This window comes from Cygnus olor, chromosome 3 (genome assembly GCF_009769625.2).
Source record: "Cygnus olor isolate bCygOlo1 chromosome 3, bCygOlo1.pri.v2, whole genome shotgun sequence".
Classification (NCBI taxonomy): Eukaryota; Metazoa; Chordata; class Aves; order Anseriformes; family Anatidae; genus Cygnus; species Cygnus olor.
Window position 1 is genome coordinate 78284278 of NC_049171.1, and position 27196 is coordinate 78311473.

Consider the following 27196-nt stretch of genomic DNA (forward strand, 5'->3'; position numbering starts at 1 on the left):
CTTCCTTTTTTTAACTAATTCAGGATATGCTTTTAAATATATTACTTTGAAAGTTATGTGACTGAGGACATGCTCATTTCTAGCTCCTTGCTTTGATGTCAGCACCGCTTTCTCTTGGATCAGCTTTAGAGTTAAGAGTGGAAGGAAGAAAAAGAAGGGAGGAGCTCTGTATGAGATGGCTGTATTTCGTATTTTCACTAAAAGGCTTACCATGCGCATCTCTAATGGCTAAGAAATTAGCAGTCTGAAAAAAGAAGCTTTCAAAAACAGGTATTTTTCATTAAGAGTATATCAAGTTTATGCAAACAATTCATATCAATCCAGTGAAAATGGTTCCTTAGTGTCAATTTGAAACCTCACTTGCAAGCACAGACAGTTTGATGCCCTTGAGCAGCATGCCAAACTGAACTTTTACCTTTTCTGCTGTAGGAGTTGGGGGGCTAAGATATGACTAGGAAATTAAAAGAAGGAAGGGAGCTGAGATGGAAAGTCCTTCTTGGGAGAGCATAGGATGTACAGGTACAGCAATTGTGACTTCTGGAATAATTTACGGTCCTCTCCTTGCAGAAGCACTGCCCACATTGCCCTCTTCTTTAGAGGGGGAAAGAGCCGTTCTAGCACATGGTTTACCTAAATCACCCATGGGTAGGGGAGTTATGGGTCTCTTTGCATGAGCAGCTTGCCATACCAGGCAGTCTCCTTGCCTGGCGTGTGTGGTGTTGGACCTGGTTCCATGGGCATAGTGTTTTTTTGATATAACTACAGTGTTCTAAGCCATGAACAAAAAAGTTTTGAAGGGGAGGTAATGTCCTTGATGTCCTTGACATTGCTGGGAGTGTGAAGACAAACAATTTTTGTGACAAATCAGTCATTCACATCTGACTTTTTGTGGGCTGCTTTAGGCCTAAAGATAGATTTACATGTCTGAAATCACATCTGTTTTTATCAGTAGGTTTACAGAAAAAAGTGCTCACCTTTGAGAGGTGTTAGATTTTATAGAGGAATAGCTTGCTGATGTGGTCGTCAAATTCCCAAAAGAAGATACGCAAACACCATCTATAAATCTGCCTTTTTGCCCTTGTAATTTTTTTTTGTCAGCAACACTTAATTCACAGCTCTATTTTTTAGAAGCCACGCGATGCCCTCCAGTGTATAAACAGCTTTTGCTTGTTTCAAAGTAGTTCACTGAGCTGCTTGTAGATGACAATTTCTGTGTGAATTTTTCTTTCATCAGCTGCATCCCATTAAGCAGAAATCGTACACAAGTTTTGTCCAGCTCTGCATGCTGATAACAAATGCAATATAGTAGAGTCTAGGTGAGCTGTCAGCACTGTAGTTACTCTCTAATCTTTATCTGGTTCTCTAATTTGGAAACTTTGTAAGGGCTAGCGTAAGAGGAAGAGGAGAAAACATTCAACAGACCTAACAGATTTTTTGAGTGAGCCATGGTTTAGGGAACCGAGTTTTATCTTTGAGTTGTTTGATGCAGAGGGGTGTTTTTGAAATACTCAGCTTCGGTTGTTTTTTTTTTTTTTTTTTCCAGCTTCTGTTTCCCTGTGCTGGAATTACTGGGGTTCTTAATTTGACTGACACCAAGGCACAGTCTGGGCTTTGTCTCATTTCTCTTCACAGCTGCAAGCCTGTGTCTGTAGGATGCTTTTCAGTGCATATAGGCCTTACTTAGGCAATTAAAAGTACTATTGTCTCGAATAGATGGAAGTAGAGACTTAGAATAAAACCTGCAAGAGGTGCAAGAGGTAACCACCAACTGGCTAATGAAGGGATAGCTAGACATTCTTGTCTTTACCAAGGAAGTTACCTTAAACTTCTTGCCATGACAGAGGATTATCCAGTGTTGCACTGCAGCATGCTGTGCCCTATATAGACGTAGTGCAACTCATAGAACTGTTGATTTCATCATCATTTGGATGTGATTTTTTTTTTTTAAATATGGATTATTTCAGTGGTCTTCATCTTTATGGTGGTATCAGGGCAGAGTAAGCAGTAGTATTGGGGAAGAAGTTGGCTTTCCCCCTGAAGGTATTGAATTGTTTAATTATACCAATCCAGAAAATGTTATTTATTGTATAGAGTGAAAATAAATTGGACAACGTTTCAGACATCTACGTTGCATAGGCTTACAGAAAATTTCTTCTGGGTTTCCTTTCACTATAAACTAAATACCTAAGAAAGGATATAAACCTTTGTCTCAAGGAACAATTATAGTTGATATATCTACTCTCTTGGCTGCTTAGGTTTTATTTTCACTGAACTCCAACTATATTATTTTTTCTGGTGACAACAAATATTTCAAGAACTGATGATAATGTCTTTCTTTCCCCCGTCTCTATAATCCAAACATAAATCAAGCACAATCCTGCATATAGCTTTTAGATATTTTTACAAGTAATATGTAGAGGAAGGACTTGTGGTACCAGACTTCCTGTATTGCAGTAGATTTCAGTGTTGCAGGCCATGTAATAGACTATGCAATAACTGGAACTGAGAATAAAGATAAGTGATTACTTGTTGCTTTGACATAGTAAGGATTTGGCTGCTAGCAGGGGATTTAGCAACTATATTTCTTTTCCCAGTAAACGGTTTATGGGTTGTTGTGCTTTAGGTAGCAAACAAGTTACAATGTGTATGTCCATAGATTAAAGTCAAGGAAGGAGTTTAAAATTGCAAGCGCTTGCCTTTGCCATTTCTGTGCTGCTACCATTAAACTGAAAGTCTGAAGCTTGGGGAAGAGGAAGAAATCTGGGAGAAAGAAAAGCAGTCGAAATGGCTTGCTCTAGGAATGGAAGGGCTAGTAAAAATCTTGACTGCTAGTGATCAGTGTCTGAGTTCCCTCTCCATCTCCCTCTCCCAGTTACCTGTTTAACCAAACGGGCATGTGGTACCATCTGCTGTGGCTGCTTGGGGGTTACATCTGAAAATAATGAAAGCTCAGGGGTGATGTGGCTTTAGCTGAACACTACTTGGGTATTGCTCTGGTGCTGCCAGTTTTCCCAAAACTGGTAGGAACTTCAAGAGCAAAACTCTGTCAGTTGGTAATGCTGCACCACTGTCAAATTAGCTTACTTTGTATGGACATGTCTTGTTGGGATATACCTGGGCTTGAAGAAATTGTATTTCTTTGTTTTATCTACTTTTAAGCTTTTTCCACTACTGTGATACTTCTTTAAGATAATTGTTAAGTCAAATGTTGTGTTTCAGAAAGAAGTTCCTTTTATTTAACTTCGGCAATCATTCATTCATGCTGGTTTGTTATGGTATTTCACAAACTGAAACCTTAGTTTCTCTGAACTGTTGCATAAGAATTACGCCTCTGGACTTTGAATGCTCTCCTGTTCGGAATTTATTATAATATATTTTCCAATTTATAAAAATCCAAGTCATAAAAATAGCCATTTATGCACAAACCTAGCAACAATTTTGTTCTAGTGACAGTTTTTGCTTAAATGCTAAGCAATTAACAGGTAGTGAAAAGTGAACGCTCTTGTCCAAAGGGGAGGGCATTTCAGGTGACTGTGGCTCAGTGAGAGGGCAGTAAGAGATTTGCAATGTTTATCTTTTTGCATCTCTTCTATGGCAACAGGACTTTGTCCTTCAACAGTGTGTCATTTTATTTCATTGCTCCTAATTGACAAATGTAAATTGGTTATAATATGTTTAAAAATTCAGATTGTACTAGAAGCAAACACCATAGTCGTTACATGTTAGCAAGATGCAAATTATTCCTGTTGCTGTAGCTGCCTAAGGCTTCACTGCTGGTGAGCAACCTGAAATTGCAGTCAGGCGTGAGCAGTGCCCCACGCTGATTCAATCATGGCTGAAATATAATCCCTGGGGGCCGGTGTTGTGGCTTGCAGCTATCCCTAGGTTTAATGCAGAGATGGATATTTCTACTGAGTATCTGTAAAGCAGGTCTAGGAGGTCTGAGATGATTTTTACTTCTGTTCAAACGTTTCTATTTTATTCTGTCATATAGAGGGAATCACACTAGGCAAAGCCACATTCAGAGGTGCATTGGAATTCAAGAACGTTGAGTTTGCATATCCGACACGTCCAGAAGCATCCATTTTCAAAGATTTCAGCCTTTCCATTCCGGCTGGCTCTGTCATGGCTCTGGTTGGCCCAAGTGGTACAGGGAAATCGACTATTGTATCCCTTCTCCTGAGGCTGTACGATCCTATCTCAGGTATGTTTTGAGTGTTGCTCTCATTTGACAAATGATGCTTTGTGCCTTAGATACACCCTATAAACAAGGAGGGTTCCTGCACTGAGGTCCTGTTGTGACTATCCCACTGATGTAGTGTGCTTCCCTCTGGGGTGTGCGATTACCTTGCGGTGGTGCCTGCATACTTTGCCTTTCTGATCTGCCCTGACAAGGTGCCAGGTTGTGATTCCCCAGGGGTCTTTGTTCTCAACAGTTCTTTCCGCCTCTTTTCCAGTACATGTCAGAACACACTTGACTTTACTGTTTCTTAATTTAAGGTACTATCACTGTTGATGGCTTTGATATTCGTCAGTTAAATCCACTGTGGTTCAGGACAAAGATTGGAACAGTAAGTCAGGTGAGGAAGAAAAAAATTCTAAATGAATGAAATAATTTTGTCTAAGCAACTTGTGCCTCACTTTTCTTGTTTTTAGCAGTATGTAATCTTGCATCTCAGAGAAAACCATAAAGCTCCTCCTTCTCACCGTAACTGTTGTTACGCATGTCTTATTCTAAAAATAAGTATTCAGAGCTAGCCCCATTATTCTGTAGTCTGTTTTTTTCTGTAGTCTATTTAATTATAGAGATACAAACTATTTGCTGAAAAGAAAAATATGCATGTGGAGACTGGGAAGTACAGTGTCGCAAATTATATGGGTTCAAGTACCTTGATGTTTGCTCTGATTTGTTGAGGAAAGCAACACAAAACTTAACATTTAGTCATGTTTTGTATTAATGGCAGTTACACAATCATATTTTACACAACCATATGAAAAATGACCTGTGCTCAGTGTAATTTCGTGGCAAACACAATTCTCTAACTGGGTATACATTGCATTTCAAAACATCTGCTTTATGTAGTAATGCCACCAAATGCTTTTGTGCAAAAATGATGTTCCTGTGGGCATATTAACATTTTTTCTTTTTGAATGTATGTATTTCATTTTATCCAGGCTGGAGTTACCAGTAGATTCCATACTATATAGTATGTTTCTTACTTATGTTATACCAGAGCAGACTTACCTTCTTTCAGACATTTTCCTAGTTTCCCATCACTTGTCCTATCTGACAATCCTCTGCTCTATTTTAAGCTTTAATTAAACACACAAAATGCCGTAAAATTTATGTAGAGATAGTTAAGAGAAGATTCAGTATTGTTGTAAATGATGATATGTAGTAAAACATGAAGGGAGATTTTCTGATGTTTGGATGAATAGATCTTTCTGAATTTTTCCTCAAATATTATGAATTGAGGGCTATGTCATGTTTTGTCAGTTCAAAAAAAACCCAAACAGTACTTATTTTTTTCAGCTGCCCATTTTGATGTTTTGTTGTGTGTTTTGTTTTGTTTTGTTTTGTTGTTTGTTTTGTTTTTAAATCAATTAACTTTAACATACATAAAATGTTGGGTCTTCTAAGTGGGATTTATGTTATTTGAAATATAGACAATATGTGCATGTAATTACAAATATGCCACATTATGTACATTTTTGAATTTTTCAGGAACCAATTCTATTCTCCTGTTCTATTGCTGAAAATATTGCATATGGTGCAGAGGATCCATCTACAGTGACTGCAGAGGAGATTCAGAAAGTTGCTGAAATAGCTAATGCTGCTAGTTTTATCAGAGATTTTCCGAAAGGGTTTGACACTGTAGTTGGAGAAAAAGGCATTCTACTTTCAGGTACGTTTTCATTTTATTCAAAAAAAATCTTGCTGCTACAGAGTGAAGCCAAAATTCTATTATTTTTTGTTAATCGGTCTTTTCTGCAAGTCATAGCCCACCATAAATATTAACAAATAGTTCCTACATTTCTGTTCCCCTCCTAAATTGCACGTGCCTAATTGTGTTCTGGCCTTCAGTTAAAAGTACTTTACATCTATGAATTTACTGACTTTTTTCCCCAGGTGGACAGAAGCAGCGAATTGCTATTGCTCGAGCTCTGCTCAAGGTAAGACTGCACAGCTACTTAACTACTTTGTGGGGAAGGGGAGAGGATTAAAGAAGAGGAAGCTTTTCAATGGGAGGGTTGGAAAAATCTTTTTTAAAAAAATATATATATACATATATATAAATTTACATCTTTTGTATCAGGGAGTTTGAAAGGTCTGATTGGTTTAAATACAGAAAATTTACTTATGTAAGCGCTTCTTCCTGTCTTTCAGTCATGTTTTTCTAATGATAGTTCTTGCCAAGAGTGATAGTAAATCACAGTATAATGGCTTTCTTTCATAAGACCATGTCAAGGATGAAGGAAGGCTTTAAGAATATGGTGTTAGTAAACTTACATAATATAACTTTGTTCAGTCTCTCTTCAGATCTTTTATGGGTTGTTTTTTTGGCTTGCAGTTTACCAGTGCTATAGATGGCCAGTCTTGACTTTGAGGGGAGCTGGTCTCAATTTGGAATGACCTACTAGTTCAGGCACAACATCGTGCCTTTTTTTTTTTCCTTCAAGGGTGGCATGGTTTTAGCTTTAAGGCAGGCTGTGTGCCTGGAGCCGATACTCAGCTGGAACTTTGAGCCTTGTTGAACCCAACCTAGACTCCTATTAAACCACCCAGGTGTCTATAGCACTCTAGCATGCCTAGTTCTGCTAGATTACTGGGAAATTTTCATTATACCATTCTCTTTTACCACAAATGCTGAAAAGTCAATTGCATTTCACATCAAGCACAACTCATGGGAGTAGAAACCTTATTTGGAAAAAAAAAAGTTGTAAAAAACGAGTTCTTGAGATATATGTGTTTTGGGGTGCAGTGCAGTCTCTTGATCAAGTAAGTTGATAGTAAAATCTTCAGACTTTAGCTGAAAGAGAAGGAAGTTTGGATTTTATACTGTAGTTCGGAAAAGAATTCTTAGGTATTTGAATGTGGCTGGTCTTTTTGTTTTTTAATTGGGAAGAGTTCTTAAATACTATGTATTTAATCTATGGTGAAGTAATGCTTGTTGGTAGGTTTTTGATATTTTTGATTCTAGACAGTTATATGTAGTAGACTGACTACAAGCAGAGGGTAGTTGAACTCCTGTGAAAGATCTGTGTAACAGCAGTGAATAGGAAATTGAACATCATACTGCAGTGCTGCTGAGTGTACATTAAAATTTGTCTCCCACTGCAGTATGTTTAGTTTGTATCTTTTAAACAGTGATCAGTTAATATGTTCTGTTACTTCAGCTTGCAAAATTTGAAGATGAGTTATTTCTGTTTTGTCCTCTTAGCATGTAGTCTTCTTAAAAGTAATGCTTTCTTTGAGTGATGCCCAATTCTTTTGATGAAATATGTACTTGGAATTTTCAGCTGTATGAATACTGTTGCTATTGATATGAATATTCAGATGTCGAAGTGTAACTGTAACCAATTTTACTTTCTTCTTTAGAATCCTAAAATTCTTCTGTTAGATGAAGCAACAAGGTAAGAAAGAAAATGGAAACTTAGAAATGATCTATTTGTAAAACTGAGATTTGGGTAGTGTTCCATCTCCTTTATCTGCACGCCCTTGCGCAAATTATCTAGCATCTGACTTCTCCCTGCACACCCCTCCTCCATCCCCCTCCTCCCCCCCCCAAAAAAAAGGTGTTTTCTGAAAAAAAAAAAAGGTGTTTTCTAGGTAAATATATTAAGATACCTGTGATACGAACTTTCTTTATGAAGAGTGGAAGGGATAGCTGGTACACCATATTACAGTATTTCAGTTAACTCTGTAATGTGCAACTTAGCTTTGAAGCAGATGTTTCAAAATCTTCTTGTACCTTTAGTTTAAATGATGAAGTTGTTAGTGTAAAAGAGATGATTGTAGTGCAGCACAACTTTTTCACTGAATTAATTTGGTATTATTTCTTCTTGCATATGACAATATGTAACTCATATAACTTGGATGTGTACACTACGCATGTTCGTGTAACTTTTCCTGCAGTTCCATTCGTTCAACTTCACCAACGATGTCAAGTGTTCGGAGTTTTAGCAAAATATGCCTAATGCAAACAAAACTAACCTGTCCTTAAAATAACAAATACCCTCTTCTCCCCACCCCCTCTTCCTCCACCCCCTTCTGCTTCTTATTTCTTATTAGTGCTTTAGATGCTGAAAATGAATATCTAGTGCAAGAAGCTCTGGACCGGCTGATGGAAGGGAGGACAGTCTTAATTATTGCTCATCGTCTGTCTACTATTCAGAATGCTGATTCTGTTGCAGTCCTTGGTCAGGGCAAAATCCTTGAGTGCGGAAAACACGAGGAACTACTTGCAAATCCAAATGGACTTTTCAGGAAACTGATGCAGAAACAAGCATTTCTTCAGAATAGTGATGCTTTTGCATTAGATGTACAATCCGGAGAAAATAATCTATTAAACGAAAATGTACGAGAGAATGTATGAGTAATGGAAGCTTACAAACTACAAAGAATATAACTTATGTTTCAGTTATGTAAAGTAAATGTTATATTTTTCCAAAATGTACAAAATATCCTTTTGAAACTTAAAAGTGTTTAAACTTTTTATAGAGAGCTTTTTAATAATTATTGTAACTTTTTAAAATGTCTATCACATTCAGACAATTTCAGTGTGTAGATTTTTCTGCTTTGTGTGTTACGTTAATTGAGACCATTTAGACTCTTGTTTGTTGTAATGCACTGTATGATGATGTGCTGCATTCTCAAGTAAAATCAGTATTTTAAGGGGAATTAAGTGTCAAACTTATCATTTTCATGTCATTGTCTCTTCCCTTTTCAAGGAATTTTTGTTTTCATGTTTGTTGCTAATCTTAAAATGCTGGAATTCAAAAGTGCATGTTTCACTGCTCTATTTCAGAGCAAATGCTAAGTTGATTGTGGTCACCATCTACAGTTAATAAAGAGAATTACAAATGAGAACTCATTTTTAGAGAGTATGGAAACATTGGAGGAAAGTTATTTAAAAAAAAAAAAACTAGCTGACTTTACATATAAGGACAAAGGCATTGTATTTTTTACTGTTTTTAGTTCATGATAGGGAAATCTAAAATCTGCATACATTTTCTTCCATTCTCTATTTTCCTAGTTCTTTAGTTTCATTTCCCTTTCTGAGATGATGTCCAAAAGAAGATGTTCTTACATATATAAGTTTTTGTCCTTTTTTAAGGCATATGCAAGTTTGGTTTTATTGTTACTTAAAATTTCATTCACAGAAATCCCAGGATATGCCTAACTACCTTGTGTCACTTTCTCAATGACAACTGGTAAAATAGTAGCATTACAATAATTTCAATAACTGCAGGACAGTAATGTTTGGCAATAAAGTAGGCTTCATGTTTCTAATTTAAGAACTTCTTCAATAGTGTCTCTCTATACTTTCTGAAGATGTGAAACCCCACAAGATAATTTTTAAAAAGCTATAAGCTTTACAGGGTCACATTAAAGCTTATCTGTGCTAAGAAATCGAATTGTTGCTGGAAAACCTTATTGGCAATAGGTGAGATGCCTAGTGCTGGGTAAGCTTAAAATGTTTCTCTAACGTGCCATTATAATGGCACTTTGTGGAACATAGTGAAAACACTAATGAGATCCCTGCACTATAAAATGAAAATAAAATTACATCCAGATAAAAATTATACCTTCTGATATAGTCTTACTAGAAGCAGATATTATTTTAAAAATGTGCCAAAAATACCACTGACCAAATGTTTAATTTCAGTGTTGACTAACAATAATTGTCTTGATACTGTATTTAGAGGAGCTTGAACTTTACTCTTTACTCATAATCTCTCCTTATGCAAGTGCAATGAGCGTTTTTGTTTGTGAGTTTCAACCGTGAGGTTATGGGGAATTAACTGCAGCTGAACTGAATGAATCTTCTATGTCTGTTGATCATTAGTTTTTCTGGCAGGTTTTGCAGTCTACCATAAAGAGAAAAGCTACAGAAAAGCTCTTGTTTAAAGAAAGGTGAATGTCTGTCATAAGAGGTGCATTGGATAGCAGACTTTATAATATTCCTTGGACCAAACCAAGATCTTAACAAGGTGAGAAAACTTTGCTGGACAAGTTCAGATTTTTAGTTTAGACACCTGCAATGCATGTGGCACTGCCTCTGTATGCACGTGGTATGCTATATACCTACCTCCACAGCAGTGCCAGGCAGTGATGGATATGGTTGCATTTTGAACTGTAGGAGCCCTGTTAGCTTAGTAAGAAAATTTGATCCTTTTGTTGGAGGAAACAGAGACAATATTTAAAAAGGGGAGAGAAAGGTATTAAAGCGTTGCATTCTGCTTTTGTTATAAGAGTTTGTTTTCCTGTCTAAGGTGGAAACCATTGGTGCATCTCTAACAACCCTGATGGGTGTTCTTTGTGAAGGACCACCATCTCATGCTGCTGCCTTGTGCAGCATGTTCCATAGGGCAAAAATGGACCACACGTCATAGAAAAGACTTAATATGAGAGTATCTGACAGTGCATCAGAAAGCACTATAAAACAATCTTTATTACACTTTGTATTTTTTTTGTGATTGCCTCGTTCATGTTTTAGTAATGCTTTGTATCATAAAGGTAATGTGTAAAAACATTTACTGCTTCATGCTATACTTATATTGTTGAAAAGATTAAAAAGACCTTTCAGAAAATAAATTCCTCACCCAAAACTTGACATTTCAAACCCAACCTGCGCTACGTACAAAACACTATTTACTCTGAAATCTTGTTAAAAAAAATGAAAGAATATGTTGTTATAAAGTATTACACAACAGAAATGCCTTTGATTGGCTAGTAAACATTTGACATTAGGTCATGGTTCACCTAAAACAGGTAATACAGAAATAAACTGCCCAAGTTTCAAATTCCACATCAAGTCAAATCCTGAGAGGTAAGACTTTTGGAAAAAAAAAAAAATTCAGTGATTAGTAAACACTTGACATAAAATAAAAGCAGTGGATGAAGCTAGCTTGAGGCTTTTCTAATTTTAAACTATCATTCTTCATCTTTTCAAAAAGAACTTCATTTATCTAGATGTCAACAGCTGCTTACTGCTCCGATGCACAGATAGGAGACTATTTTGCCAGACACCTTGACTTTTAAACTTGGTTTGAAGAGCTCTCTTAATGGGGCTGTAATTGCTACATTGAAATGTGCTGACAGTTATATCATAGTGAAAAATCCCCAGCTGTAATGTGAATTGGCAAGGTACTGTAAGCACTTTTCACTCCAATGTACACAATCCATTTTAGTGATTTTAGTGCCATTGTTTTTTATGGTTATCCTAACAAGTACAAAGACAAAATATTCAGTGAAAAATGGTAGAGTTTCTTTGGGTTGTAGAAAAGGACTTGAAGAGGGCATAGGTCTGCTCTTTATAAAAAACAAACAACAATAAAAAACCACCAACAACCTTGAAGCTTATGTTGCCAGCTGTTGCTATTTGTGCCCTAAATCTTGCCTCTCCTCTGCTCTCTGCTGTTTGTTTTGTTTAAGCTACTGTTAATAGTGAGAGGTTCAGTTCCATGAATGATGGTATTAACATGCTCAAAACACAGCTGTGTTGCTACTAGTGTATTACAAAGGCCAGATGGTACTCAGAAATGCCTTTGATCACAGGTGAGTACAATTTAATAAGTCAAATTAAGCGCATCTGACATTTCCTGAATGAATTTCACAATTGGTAGTTTTTAAAGTGTTTTTGTAGCATTGCAGGACGTTACATAAGACTACCTCACTTCTGTGCTGCATGCACTGGTGTTCTGTGTTGGTCTAAACATATCTTCTCTGTATAGGAAAGAAGACAATTCCCAGACATTAAAAAAAAAAATGTACGTCTGTTTACATGTACACAAAGATATGTAATATAAAGACTTTTCAGCATCTATCATTATTTGCTGTATTTTATGTGATAACTATGGGCATCATTTCAAAGTCTTACTATTAATCATGCCTTTTTCACCTTCACCTTGGAGGCTAGAACTATTTCCTTTTTTAAGGTTTGCTACCCAGTCAGGACTTTCAGGGCTCAAATACTGTATCCAATTGCTTTCAAAACTACCTTGCTAAATACACTGAATACATTACTTAGGGCTGTGTGCTTTCTGTAACCAATTCATGAGAATGTTGTTTGCAGATGACGGGGTCTGAGCTGCTGCTAGCCTTTCAAACTAAGTTTCTTTCTAAATAGGTAGGCAACTATTTGCAGCTCGTCTACCTCGGCAATATTTTCTACACAGTTTTTCAAGTAATCAGTCAAAATAGAAATATAAAAAGGTTAATATTCTCATATATTTTGAAGTTGTGGCTCTAACAGAAGTCTATTTCCATTCTCTTAGTTCAAATCCTCACTGAGGTCATGCTCTCTCCTGAAGATGGAGCCCTAACACAGGGCTGGGGCAGCAAAAGGAACCCGAGTAACGAGCTGAGGAAGCAGGGCAAGGCTTCAGGCAGCCAAGGGCTGCTGCTTGCACTAGTTGCACCCTCTCATATGTTTTAAAAAGGAGATGTAGAAGGGAGTTATTGGTTTTTAAAATAAACTGAATGTTACTGTTCGCGGATGTTGAGAACTGTGTGAATTTTATTCATTGAATTGAACAGCTTGAATTTTACTCATTTTTTTCACATCTGTGTGTGCATTTTTTTCTTTGTGGGTTTTCCTCATGATGTGAAACATATCAAAATTCGCATGGAGTGTCTTTTCTTTTGGGGTATTTTTTAATAAGAAAACTGGGCGAGCACAGGTGATTTTAAAGAACGGGCGGCTCTACAGGAACACACAGCCACCTAAAAGCACCAAACAGCGGTTTGCACCGATCTTTCAACGACACCTGCTGTTCCCAAACCCATCCTTTATCCCCCAACACGACAAAAGCAGGAACACCCTTTGCATTTTAGCGGCCAGCTGCCCACCCCACGGCTCCTCCTTGAGGGCACCGCCTCAGCGAGCGGCTGCCGCGGGGTCGCCCCGTCCGCCGCGCAGGGGCTGCCTCCCGCCTCTCGGCGGGCCCGGCCGCGCTCCGCAGTGACGCGAGTCGGCGGCGCCGGGCCGGGCCGAGCCGAGCTGTGCTGGGCTACCTGGGGCCGCTGGGGCCCTTCTCTCTGCGGCCATGTTCCCCTCGGCTCCCGCCTCTCCGCGGACCCCCGTCGGGCAGGCCCGCAGGAACCTCGGCAGCGCCGCGCCCAGCCCCCTGTCCCGGGCGGGCGGCAGGAAGGGCCTGACCGTGGCGGCGGCCGCCGTCTCCCCCGGGCTCTTCTCTCCGGTGGCGCGGAGGAGCGGCTCCATCTCCGCGCGGTGAGGCGGCGGTTCTGCGGGTGGCTGTCTCCTGGGACCTATTGCGAGATGTTCCACAGCTCTGAGCATCCCTAAACCTTTTTTTTTTTTTTTTTTTTTTTAAGTAGTTTTTCCACGATATGCTTTTGGGGTGTGTGTGTGCTAGGGCACTCGTACTCGAGAAGCTGACGTGCTGTGTAGAGTTGTGCTGTATTCTGTTTTACTTCTTAGTCTTTTTTTATTAACTCTGGCTGTTTTTTTCCTGTTTGCCCGTCCGAGGTCATGCTGCCCTGTCAGCCAGCTGTCGCTCTGGTACTTGGCTTCTCTTATGATGGTACTGAAGAACTTGGACGTCAGCACAGATCCTATAGAATGGGATCTTTCCTACAGTGTATACGTTAGCCTCTGTATTATTTTTGTTTATTTCTTTCTTTGATACAGACTTTAGTCTACAGTAAGACTTCCTTCTTTCTCAAAGCTTGATTTTGTGAGAAATATTTCATAAAGGGTCTTTGAAAGATTTAGAGAAATATAAGTACTTAGTATTGTCTCAGTTGTGTTGACTGACTTTTTTTTTTTTTTTTTTCCCCAAAAATTTGGATGGAACTGTTAGACATGACTTTCCTGTATGAAAATAACAGAAAAAAAGTATGCTGGTTACTAGTGCGTATACTCATTTACTCTACTATAGAAGTAGTAAGACTTTATTGGCTTGTAGTTTCTCAGGTACTCTCAGGTCCTTTGTAGGCTATTTGACATCATCTGTTCTCATGGTACCAAATTCTGACTGAAATATATTGTAGCTGAGCAGTTTTGTGGTTCTTTTATAGTTTAAAGTTAAATGCTGCAAGTTCAATATGTTTGAAATATCTCTTATTAACTTTTGAATTAGAGAGTTCCTCAGATATATCTGTGGTATAGGAAGAATAAGAACCTGTGCATGTAAAACAAAGCAAAAACATTCAGTTTGTGCATTTAAAGTAAACGTTGAAACTCGTGGAGAAAGAATAGAAAACTAATCACAGCTTTTGTTTTCTTGTGGTTTTTGTTTTTTTTTAAGAGCAACTCCCACCAGAGTTATACAGCACCCCTCAGCAAGCGAGACTATTAACTATGATGTTAAGGCTTTTGGATCCTCTCTGCCTGTTAAGGTGATGGAAGCCCTGAAAAAGGCTGATGGTAAGAATTGGTTTTATCTATTATTTCCCTCGCAAAAGTTGACAGGCGGAAGAAAAGTTAATGTGGTGTTGATGCTGTTTAAAAGTTGACTTTGCAGTGTAAAATGAAATGCTTGAGTCTTGGTTAGAATTCAGCTTGCTTTGGTGTGTAACTGCAATCATCATTTTCACTTGTTTGGATTCTTTTGTTTCCTGGACTGGATGCTCTAATTTTATTTTTTTAATCTATGTACTCTAAGCCATTAAATGAATACATAGTGGGTTTAATTTAACTTCAGCTCCATGTCATTTTGGCAGGTGGAAAATAAAGAAACAGAAGTGGTGGTTTTATTCTCACTTTTAAAAGCCCCAATCATACAAACTGTTCCTTGAGTTAAAGAAATTATTTATTTTGTTTTTCTAATAGAGATAATAGGAACCAAAAACGTGTAGCTTTGTAATGGCTTTGTAAGTTGTTCAGCAGTTTTAAGGTATTAATTATCTATTGTAAATTGATGGAAATGAAAAGCCTCTAGGATTGTCTTGCTTTTCACGCTCAAATGTTGAGAGTTTGTTAAATGGACTTTAAACTATATTTAGTAATTTGGTCCTTCAGATACATAGAACTTGTGACGCAGAATTTAATTTCAATACAAAAGATATTTCTTCTTTGCATATGAGAAAGAAGGCTAGTTGGTTTTCAGCTAATTCCTGCGGTGTCTTAAAGTATTAATCCTTTTTATGTAGCTGATGACCAGCTGAGCGTTCAAGTGGATGAAAGTGGATGGGCCTGGCTGGTCCATAGAGAGAAGCTGATAATTTGGAAGATTGGTCAGTCTCCGGTTGCGAAGGTAAATGAAAGATCAAGATGGAGGCATTTCTGTGTTTTATGCTAGTTGAACAAGTTACCCAGTTGTGTTGTTTTTAAATCAAGGGTTTCCATATAACTTAAAGTTTGCCTGTTTTCTACCAAAAGCAGCATTTCGTATGAGGTCATGGTAACAACAGTAACTAAACTAAAGCTTTTGAGGGAGCTTAGCAGTTTTATATTTCTCTCTTCATTTTTTAATTGTCACCTTAACACGAAGGTTAAATCTTTGTATCTTAATAGGTTCCCTTTTTTATGTTAGATAGCCTTAACAAAGCTTATTCCAGTAGTTAGAAACTAGTTGATATGTTACAGATTGGTTTAGATAATTCTGTGAGTGATGTTCAACTGAGTTTCAGTGGTGCTGAATGCATGTTTCATTTAGTTTTCTTACGTCAAGAAAAAATGTTTTTCTGCATAAATGTTTTTCTAACAACAACATATCAGTGCATGTAGCAAGTAAAGTCAGAGGAATGCTGTAGTTACAAAATCAGTACCTTCCAATTAGTGAAACACTTACTGATCATACAGATTCTGCACTGAGGGTATGGAAGTGTAGAAGTGTCAGGTATATGCATTCTGGTACTTGTAGAGATTTTTGAAGGGATTACATTTTTTCTGATTGATTTAAGTTTTCTTGGGGGAGAGGAATGTTTCTACCTCCCCCCCAGTCTCTTTGAATACCTAGTGAGCTTTTTCAACCACTTTCAGTTTAATTTTATTTTGCTGTTAGTATATTATCTTAAGGAATGTCCAAGAAATTGCACCTCAGAAAGAGAAATAATTCAAAATTGTAGTGTTTTCAGAAACAGAAATAACAAAAGGAAAGAAATTATGTTTGAAAAATAGTTAAATAAGTATGTTTTAGCTGTTGGATCATTGTGACAAATGTGCTGAAAATCTCGTGACTTTTTTTTTCCACTTTATACAGTGTCTATGCTAGTTTAATACTCCTCTGTCACAAAGTCTCTAGAACTTTTGACACTGCTGAATGAGTTCTTACATGTCTCATCTTTATAACTGCATCTCTTTCTTACAGTTATCTCTGTGTAAGGAACTTCAGCTGCCACCCAGTGACTTCCAGTGGAGTTCCAGTTTAGCAGCTATATCTTGTCTCAGTTCCTCAGGTGAAGCGCCTTCTCTGCAGGTGATTAACTTCAAAAGTTTGGGGTTAAAAATGCTTTTGGACTAACTTTGAATATATTTTATCAAGTATTTATTTGCAAATTGTGCACTTGGTGTTGTAATATATATTCCAAAAGTCAGGATTGTTAATATGCTTGAAATATAATCCTGCTAGTCTTTCAAATTATGCCATCTACCTGTTATAGGATCAGATTGAATTAAGAGTTTTCCTGTGGATTACCTAGCATGCTTTCTTAACAAACTAAGTCAACTAAGAAGTATTGCGTTTAACTAACACTAGGGTTTAAAATATCCTGTATAAGCAAGAAAGATTTAAGTACATACTTGCTGGAAAAGTTGTTCAGCTCTCTTTTAATTCTGGGTACACATGGCTGAAAAGCAAAAAACAGCACCCTCCCTTTATCTAAGCTTCATAATGAAGCTGACGTTGGGAGGGCAGATGGCTTATGTTTTGACTGATGATTTTGCTAAATACATTTTCTTACCGCACAGTGTTAGAGGATGAGGTTTGATGATCAGCTAGGTTTTCTTAAAGTGTGCCAAGTGTGTTTGTTACAATCACTCATGAAGAAAAAAAAAAGAAACTTCATTTTCAGCTTGGGCATAGTTTAGAGTTGATACATACAGTGCTGTAATAGAACTGGATAAGCAGTTGTCCTTGGAAGGAAGAAGCAGCACAAAAATATGTACTGGGAACTTTTCTTCTTACTTGTCATTCTGTTACACTTCCGGATGATAAAAGCTATCTTAATTTCTTGTGATTAGCTCATAACTCTTGAAGTGTCCTATGACTTTTTTCAGACCCAAAGAAGTTTCAGGAGAAATGATACACCTAAACAATGATTTTATTTTATTCTTTTTAATTTCATCTTTCTTCAGTTTGGAGCTATGTATGGATACTATGACTTCATAGTCATGGAAATACGGTTGGAAATATTTAAGTAAATTGTAAATTATTAAGTAATAGGCAGGAGTCACCAAGGACAACATGTTATGTATATTTTTTTATTGTTCTCATGTTGATTAGCCAACCACTCTCCTTTGTGCGCTCCTGCATCTAGTTAAAAATCATTTAGAAAACTCCATGGAGCTCAGTGACAGCTCTCAGGTACCGTTCTTCTGAACTGTGATTTTCAACAACTAGTTGATTAGGTACAGTACTTTCTGTGTAAATCTTGAATTGAGCACAGTCTCTTGCATTGTGTTTTGAATTTGGTATCTGGGTGATTTTTTGGAGTTAGAAGCCCTAATGGGGGTACACAGTGGACTTATGTCTTTTTGAAGAAAAGAGCAACTGTGTGATTTAATTCTTCTGTTAATGACTCTAGAGCAATTTCTTTGTTAAATTGTAGTCTGTATTTTAAGTCTTCTGTAGTAGCTTGTAACTCTTGGCATCTGCAACATTCCACAGGTGTGTTTTTTTTTTTTCTTGCAACTGTAAATTTTGTTTGATCCTCAGTAGCAAACCCTGAATTATCAGGAACAAGAACCCATACAAAGTGTTGTTAGCAAAATAAGCAAGTATAACATTCCCTGCACGTGCTAAGTTATGCTACAGAATTGTTTTGCTGTTCAGTTCTCTGCTTGTCAATGAGCATACATACATATTACTTTTTTGTGTGTTAGTCATTCACAATCATGCTATCTGTATGTAAAATAACACTTAGTTAAAGCTATGGTGTGATTATTTCTTATTTCGCATGTTCTGATAATTATTTTCTCCCTTCAAGTCTCTGGCAATCATGGTTGCTACCAGCGAAGGTTCTGTGCGCTACTGGCCCAACCTTGCACACGAAGGTTCCTATACGGAGACATTCACAGACTTTGGAGGCTCCCTCTGCAGTTTCCTAACAGCAGTGAAGGTACAGTGCAATACGATTTACGCAAAATTACTGCTTTACTTCCTAACCTAAAAATCAAAAATCAAATGTTTCTCATTTTCAGCAGTAAATCTCCAATGAATGTCACAAAGCAAGCCATCAGATGCTCTGAGGAGTAGTTTCAGAGATTGTTGATGAGCACTGTTGATGATCTTAAGTAGCAGAGAAGAGTGGCAGTCATAGATACGCATTAGAGAGGTCACGAGGTCATGAAAGTCACAGAGGCATGCAGGACTGAACCACAGGGTTATCAAGCCTGGCTTAGTATCTCAACCTGTGATACCTCTCTATCAGAAAAAAAGAGGGGACTGCTTCATCTGAACTCATGGTCTGCGTACTCAGTGTGTTGTGGTAAAGCTCGCTAGTGGCTGCATTTGAGAGATTTTAGTAGGGAAGGAAAGAAAAACTGTACTATGAATTCCATTTTCTGCTGGTGATATATTTAAATGGGGAAGAAATTCTCCAAGTAGAGTATATAAAAAAAAAATCAGCAAATGTTACAATATTTGATATCTTAAAAACTAATTATTCCTAATTGTATTTTTTTCATGACCTTATCAACAAGGCAGCATAACATTCAGTGTTCATATCCTATATTATAAATATTTTAGGGCATCAACATGTCGTAAACATTTGTAAACCTAATCAAAAGCCAGTGATCTTAATGATGAATTTGTTGAGAGTTTCAAGAGGTTAAGAAATACTAATGGGTATCTACCCTCTTAGAACTGAATTGTGCCCAGTTTTCAAGTATCAAATTGAGGAAAGCGAAGTCTTCTCGTACTTGTAGTTTTAATGTTGACACCAATGTGAATTTAGAACTAGAGGAACATGGTTTTCAGAGCAGAACCATTTTATTAATAAGTCAATGATTTAAAAGCTCCATTATTACATATATGACAACTATACATAATTAATCAACCTGTTGTTGGACAGATCTAACCTTTAGCATAACTTTTATATGGTATGATTATGAAATTAGGCTGATTGTTCTTTTATTCTGTGAACATTTCTTGTAGAGGTAAACACTTCGTTCTTTCAGCAACCTCCAGGCCATTATCATTTTAACAAAGAGTTTTATGTGACTATAAGATCGTTTCAGGAATGTGCTTTTAATTTTTTAACATAATTGCTTTTTCTTTTTGTTAGGGAGGAAGCTTTATTTTATCATCTTCCAGAGGCCAGCTAGTTCGATTGATTCCAGATAGTTCTGGCAAGATTCATCAGCATGCCCTGCCACAGGGTCAGGGCATGTTTTCTGGAATTGGCCGAAAGGTTTCTTCTCTTCTGGGAATATTGTCACCTGGAAATGATGCTGTGGTAAGCTTGAAAAAGTTCAGATAGTAATCTACCTTAATTTCTGTCTGTGATTTCTAGTCTCAGTCTTTTGGAAAGGAAAAAGAAAGGTCTGTGTAAGGATGTATGATAACAAAACAAATGCAGTACTGATTTATGTTACTTATATTTTCTGGAAGTTAAAAAGGCAGACAGAAGCTAACTAAATACTTACGTTGTGTAATGAAGAACACCGACTTGTTCTTTAGATCTGAATAAAAGCAGGTTTTAAAGCAGTAACACTTCCTGGGGAAGTCCGCAAAGCATCAAAATCTTGACTCTTCTAGTGATAGCCTCACTACTACTTGAAGAAACTAGCAGTAACCTGTAAATATACTTTTCAGACAAAGGGTTGTGCAGGGTTGAGGATTAGGTTGACCTTTGTCAATGAATTCCACAGAAGGTGTGAGAAACATCCTTATTATAGATGTTCTTAAATCTGTAAAATGAAGCTTCTCTTAGAAATTATCGTAATACTCTGATCTTGTAATGTAGCTTGTTCACATTGCCTGAGGAAGTGATTTTTATATGGACTGAGAGCGGTATAGATTTTTATGTCCTAATAGCAATGCTGTGATTTAACCTTTTGAGATTTTTCTTTTTTGAATGCAGATTTCTAGTGTTCTTTGGGATAAAGAGAGATCAAGTTTTTATATGCTAACGAGTTCAAATCTAAACAAATGGGAGATTGAGGATACATCGGAACGTTACATTCTCAGCTGGGATGTCAACAGAATCCTCAAGGAACACATTTCAGATGCAATTTGGGTAAGAGCATGCTCACCTGAAAAGGTTTTTTTCTTTTATTTTATTTTCCCTTAATAAGTAACTATGTATAGTTATAAACCAGATGCATTTTTTTTTTTAGGGTTCTGAAAGTAACTATGAAGATATTAAAGGAGGAGTAAATATACAGTATATGGATTTGCAGCAGAATCGGTAAGAAAGTACACTTGCTTCTGGTAAAACTTAGATTAATAAAGTATGTTTGCCTTCTTGGATAAACTTTCTGTAAGAAACTGAAATTCAATTTTACTTGAGTGCCAATATTGATAAAATAAGCATGTCAGATAACTAGATAATCATAGGTTATCCTGTTTCATTCTATTTAGTATTACCAATTCTTTACCTAAGAATAATTCCTTTCATTTTTTGATATCATTTTTATCAGGTTTGGGTATTTGTGTTTTCTTGATATTATAAAGGCAGTAAGTAAGCAAATGTAACTTTTGTACCAGCAAATGCAGAGAATTCTTTCTGTATCTGTTGTATTTTATTTAATTACAATAAATCACAACAACTGGATTGGTTCAGTTTTATACAGCAATATGCATACTGCATATGTTAATAAAACATCACGAAAGAAAAAACAGGATAGTCTTTGCTTAAAAAAAGTATATAACATTGGAAAACATTTATTTGTTATCATACTTGAATATCTTTTTTCTGAGTGCGAGAGTTCAAGCAAGTGAAATGTGTAATAATCATCTCACAAAGGGGTGCTCTCTCATCTTGAACAGTGATGGGCTGGTGATACTTGCTGCAGCATGGCATCCCGGAGATCATCCATGTCTTGTTTACTACACTCTGATAACAGTAGAAGATAAAGGCTACCAGATGTCTGATGATGTTGTTGTGGAAGTCACACAGTATAATCCATCTTTTCAGGTATGCAAATGAAGGCTCTAAAACTACTTCTGAGCAAAGAAAGCACAGTGTTTCAGAATGTTCCTGTACGTATATCAGCTCTCAGATTTTCTCTAAAGGAAACTCAAATTCTGTCTTAAGGTTGCTTTTAGAATTTGTATTTGTAATGTTCTGAGGAAAATGTCTATTACTGTTTAATAGTAACTTTATGTGAAGTTTATGCTACAGTATTTAAAGTGTAAATATATTGGTTGTCCTTACAGTTTCTCATTTGTGATATCTCTTCTGGAAGCATAGGCTTTGGCATTAGCTTTCTGTGGGTAAACTTCTCACGCTCTCCCAACCCCTTCTAGTGGGTCATTTCATAATTGAATTTGAAAATGGAAGGAGAGTGAGTGTGAAAGTGGTAATTTGTTTACTTCATCTCTCCATTGAAATCAGCAAGAACTTAATGTATATGGAAGTTTAAAAAAAGTGATGAGAGCAATCTTAAATTTTGGGGCAAATGAAAAGTGTTTTATTGGTTGTAGAGTTTTCTTTGTCATTTTATTCCTGTCTTATTAAGAAATTAAACTTTATGCAACTCTAGATCAGCCTTGAAAATGTTATATGTTTGTTTAAGGTTCTGATTATATGTGTGTTGATATGTAATGCTTTCAGTCAGAAGAGGAAGTGATGTGCTGTCTGGTAGTCCCAGATTTCTTTAGCCATGCCGCTTACCTTTATAAGGATGATGAAGTGTTTGCTTGTTCCACCGGAACTGGAAGAATTTCTTTGCCACAGGAGAAAATTGTATTTGGCATTCAAGGTAATATGTTGGGGGGGGGGGAGTCAGGTTTCGTTCAATTAAAAATTGAGTGTGTTTACATCGTTAGATTTCTTAGATCGTAGAATCATGTTTACGCTACTTTTTCTCTGCAAGTCTTTCAAACTGATGTTTTTTGTAGGTGTACAGACAAAATGCCGAAGTGACCTCTGGTATTGATATTGCTTACTCTAGAGGGTTTTTGGATGAAAATGAAGTAAATCTGTGCTCTTGGTATATGAAAGCCTGAGTGGATGCTTTAGATTTTGACACTTTTTTATTTCTTCCAGTGTTCACTGTGGATTATTTTGTTTTCTTGAAATTAACTTTGTTTTGAGACTCAGCCTAATGTTCATCCTTGCATTAGGTGCCTCTAAGTATATTGTGCTTGACCTTTCAGAGGTGTTTTCCAGTAGGAAAAAGAAATTGGTCCGTAGGCAGAGTTTGAAACACATGAATCGTAATTTTTATTTTTTAACCTTGCAGTACCTGGAGATTTACATCATGGTAATAAACAGTATCCATGCGTTCTGTTAAGCCCAGTGCAGTTGTCAGAATTACTGGTGGTTCTTCACAAAATTCAATCAGCATCTATGGAACTGTGTTGCACCTTGTTTTTGCAGTTGCATTTACATGCCCTTTTGCTTTTTCATCATCTTAGGAGATAGCATTTTAGGAGCAGGTTCCTGTACAAGCCTCCCCATTTTCTTTGCCAAAAAAAGTGGACTCGTCACTATCTTGTCCAGAGAAAATATTTCCGTGCTTCCTGAAGACCTTGAAGATTCTCTGTCCTCTTCTATTGCTGGACCAAGAAGTGAGGTAATAGTTGAAAACTGAGGATAGAAATATTACTTTTTTTCTCTGACAGTTTTGTATTTTCACTGTGGAAATCCTAGCTTGTTTAAGGTTTTGGAAGTTTTTTTAGATTTGAACACTTTCAATGAAGGCAGTTTTCAAAACCCAGGAATTTTTACCATATCTGTCACTTTGTGTAAGGTGGTTCTTCCTCCCACCCCTTGTTCTGAAGTAGCAATTTCAATGAAATAATATAATTTCTCATGTAGGTATATTACTACATGTCACTAGGCCTCATAGATAACTCCGATGGAACTGCAGAGACTGAGATTTTGCTGTCACTTTTCTATCAGGGTGGTCTCTTCAGTCTTTTGTCTGTTCCTTTATAATCAACACTGTTTTCTTATTGCACTGTGGAAAGCTTTGAGTCTAAGAAGTCCCTTACAGTGGCTGAGTATTGTTTCTGCTCTGGTACATGTTTTTGCTTTCATACAATCTTACTAAAACATGTGAAAGTATTTTTATTGATATTTTATGTAATGTGTGTTTGGTAAGCTCTTAATTACATCAAACATGTTTTCTTTAAAATGTACATAGAATTTGTTGCCAACATGTCCCTGGAGTAAGTGGGAAGAACAGAAAACTTGTTAAAATAGAAAATAGAGAATATTTCTGTGGGCTAATAGTTTCAATTTTTATCCCAATTAAACCCCCTTTTTAGATTAATTATTGTGAACTAGTATTTTAGTGGAAGACCTTTGTGGTGATAGCTCAGATGGATCTGTATTTTTCTTAATTAATCTATAGTTAGATTTGTATGCACTTTTTTTTCTTGGAGATAGAACTCATGAATGCCTTTTTAATTCCATCAAAAATGTTGGTTTTGAATGTCTAATATACTAGAATATTATATAAATGTATGCATGCTTGAGGTCAAACTGCTACTTTAATTGTAATGTATCTCTTTTGGCTAATGTTTGGCTTAATAAACACAACTGCTTCCAGATGGCATTTGTATTTTGACTCTGTACTGTTATGAAAAAAAAGAGTTTAAATTTCATAATGAAGCTTGATCTTTGTCTTCCAGCTGAAGTTTTTACTTTGTGTTTTCAGAGTCCTGCGTTTGATGTAACCAATAGGCTTGAAATCGTAGCTCAAGAAGATAAGACGAAATTACTGAAAGCTGCTTTTCTCCAGTACTGCAGGTAGAAATTGCACTTGATCTTTGAGGCTTTGTTTGCTGTTCTTGAAGGCACGTTGGTGCTTGAGTAAGAAACTGTCTTGGTAAAGATAGTATTGTGCTACTTAATTGAAAGTTGCTTTAATGGCACATACACTTCTTTATTAGGAAAGCATGGATATAAAAGTGGAAAAAATGTATGTTTTGGGGAGTGAAAATGCCAGGAAATACACTCTTTTTCAGATTATCCCGATTAAAGCAACCTTATTGCTGGGATGCAGGGAATGCCTCTGAAAGGTTTGCTATTTGGTTAGATGACTGATGTAAGAAGTGGAGGTAGAGAGGTGAAAAGATACACAGAGCTGCAGACTTGGATTAGTTACATTTAAAAGGGTTTCTTTTCAATATATATTCATTACTAGCAGACAAACAGAAAACTCTTCAGACTAATCTCCTTAAAGAGTCTTAAGATTTGAAACAAAACAATTTAACAGGAAGTAGGATTTTTTTTTTGCATAGAGTTACATGTTAGATAAAAGATTATGAAGGAGATTAAGTGCGTTGAATAAAGGATGCCAGGACAAGCTGTAAACTTGCACAGGACTTAGAAAGAAAGTCTACGTGTATTCACTTGGCACTCTGTGTAAACACAACAGCTGCTGAAGCAGGCTGTAGTCCTGAAAGAGTATCAGAAAATGCTACAGACTGAGTGGCTCTAGTTCCTATAATCCTATAAATTGTTTTTATTTCACATACGTTGTGTTCCTTTTATTTCAGGAAAGATATAGTCAATGCACAAAGCATGGTAGTGGAACTCTTTCCAAGCAGTGCAGATTTGGATTCTGATGCTGAACTGGATAGGGCAGTGACTCAAATCAGTGTGGACTTAATGGATGATTACCCTGCCTCTGATCCACGGTGGGCTGAATCTGTACCTGAAGGTAAACATAATGGTTGGTTTGTGAAAAACTGTTCTTAGTACTCTAGATAAAATCATATTTTAAATTGGCAAAGAAGGCATCGCTGTTTCATATCCTTCTCCATAAGTAGGTATATTTCCAGAAAGGCTACAAGAGGCATCTTACGAGACTGCCGGCTAAACTTTGTCTACTGTGGTTAGTTTGACTTCATAGAACAACAGAAACAGCAAAGGAAATGTGCATTTCTGAGGATGGGACTTTCTGCAGGGTGCAAGTGGTGCCACTTTACTGTTTCCAGGATTATTTGGATAGATCTAAATTAATTTCTGCAGATAGATATGTTAAGAGAGGGGTTTTACTTGCTCATGCTTAACACTTTTGTCAGCGTGGCTGCACAACTTCTGGAAGGTTTGGATCCTGGGTAGAGTGAGCTTGTGTCTTGTGTTGGTATTAATGTCTGCCACAAGAGAAATTTATTTTGGAAACTTCTGCTGTACATAAAGGATTAAAGCAGGCACCTTTTCAGAAAGAAACATCTTTGTTCATGCTTCCCTGTTCCTTAGAACAGCACGTACTTGAAGCTGTCCCCAAGACCTCTAGGCAGCAGTTCCTGGTTTCTGAGCAGAGACTTAGATTGAAAGTGGAAACACTAACATTTGAAATCTGCGTATGCAGATGGATGATGCTTCCTGCTGTTGCTGCTTCCTGGCAGCTAGTCAGAAATTGTAAAGCATCAAGTCTTTAGTTCTTTCTGAATCCTAATTTCATCTTTAACTTGGCAATTTATCTACGTTTATTCCTGTCTAAAGGAAGAAGGGAAAGTTCACTGCTTCTTGAAAATAGTCTTGCTATTTTTCCTCATAGTGATAGTTCTTTTGAGTTTTCTATCTTAGTAGTCTTTGGCTTAAAGCATATGTGGAATATAAGAAAATAATTTCACGTCTGGAAAACTCCATTGAGGTGAGATACCTGTGGGGATGCTCATGGGAAAGCTTCCATTGTCCTTACTGACCCCTTAGAGGGCTTAATTGTTTGGGCAGAAGAATATTTCTGTAAAACACTCTTCAGAAGCAAGCTCATTTGAGGAGGAAGAAAAGTAGAGTGGTGTTGGGCAGCTGCCCAGATGTTGTGCAGTGGAATTGTTCAGGCAATGTGCGCAATTAGGAATTAGGCCTGAGTGCCTCTTACTGCACACTTTTATTTCATAGTAGCTGTGGTCTAGGGCATAATAAATTCAGCAACAGCTAGCCCACCATGATGATAAAAATCTTAATCATACTAAAAGTTGAGTAAGCTGCTGTTTTAGCAGCATAATGAATTGAGCACTACAAAATAGTCGTGCTGATCTAAAGATATTTGATTTCTTCCAAAGGCTTTACTTGAAATATGGTAGAGTTCAAAAGCCACATTAAAAACAATGTGGCAGCAATATGTAAGTGTGTGTGTGCATTTGTTTAAAGAAAAATACCAGTGTGGTAACAATATAGAAATTTACAGAAATATATTTTATCTCAGAGGCAAAGTTAGCGATCAAAGAAATGAAGATACAAAGTGGTCTATGACTTTATTTTTTTTTCTTTCTAGAAGCAGCTGGTTTCAGCAACACATCCCTCATTCTTCTTCATCAGTTAGAGGATAAGACAAAAGCTCATTCCTTCTTCATTGAGTTTCTTCATCAGGTAAAATTTTTACCATTCTTCTGGTACCAGCGCACACAAGAATTCTTAAGAGAAAAATAATTCTTTCTAGTTCATTGTTTAAAGTGCATGTCATGTTTTTTTGTTTTGTTCTTTAAAAGGTTGGCATATTTGAACGACTGGGCAGTTTTCCAGTCAGAGGGATGCCAATGGCAACTCGATTGTTGCTCTGTGAGCATGCAGAAAAACTAGCAGCAGCTATTGTTCTCAAGAATCATCACTCCAGGCTGCCTGATTTAGTGAATGCTGCTATTCTGATTGCCTTAAACAAAAGGGAGTGCGACATTCCACCAAGTCTTACCCCTGCAGATGTTTTCTTTCGAGAGGTAA

At 36.9% G+C, this 27196-nt stretch overlaps 2 protein-coding genes across 4 annotated transcripts in view; both read left to right on the forward strand.

Annotated features, from left to right (window-relative positions):
• The window catches only part of ABCB10 (ATP binding cassette subfamily B member 10), a 30712-nt gene extending 21810 nt beyond the window's left edge, over positions 1-8902 (forward strand). Inside the window, exons 8-13 of the mRNA XM_040552585.1 lie at positions 3995-4204; positions 4501-4580; positions 5726-5906; positions 6131-6174; positions 7601-7635; positions 8294-8902. Of these exons, the coding sequence (XP_040408519.1) occupies positions 3995-4204; positions 4501-4580; positions 5726-5906; positions 6131-6174; positions 7601-7635; positions 8294-8597 (854 nt within the window). The 3' untranslated portion in view covers positions 8598-8902. The remainder of the gene's footprint in view (positions 1-3994; positions 4205-4500; positions 4581-5725; positions 5907-6130; positions 6175-7600; positions 7636-8293) is intronic.
• Positions 8903-13139: 4237 nt separating this feature from the next.
• NUP133 (nucleoporin 133) overlaps positions 13140-27196 on the forward strand; it is a 29990-nt gene continuing 15933 nt past the window's right edge. Inside the window, exons 1-15 of one of the 3 annotated variants that reach the window (XM_040551397.1) lie at positions 13140-13457; positions 14497-14615; positions 15341-15444; positions 16501-16608; positions 18338-18469; positions 19637-19807; positions 20435-20590; positions 20691-20761; positions 21343-21490; positions 22130-22277; positions 22936-23093; positions 24183-24274; positions 25027-25190; positions 26754-26848; positions 26968-27192. In XM_040551397.1, coding sequence (XP_040407331.1) covers positions 13273-13457; positions 14497-14615; positions 15341-15444; positions 16501-16608; positions 18338-18469; positions 19637-19807; positions 20435-20590; positions 20691-20761; positions 21343-21490; positions 22130-22277; positions 22936-23093; positions 24183-24274; positions 25027-25190; positions 26754-26848; positions 26968-27192 — 2076 coding nt within the window. In that variant the 5' untranslated portion in view covers positions 13140-13272. The other 2 variants (XM_040551398.1, XM_040551399.1) reach the window with 2 other exon arrangements.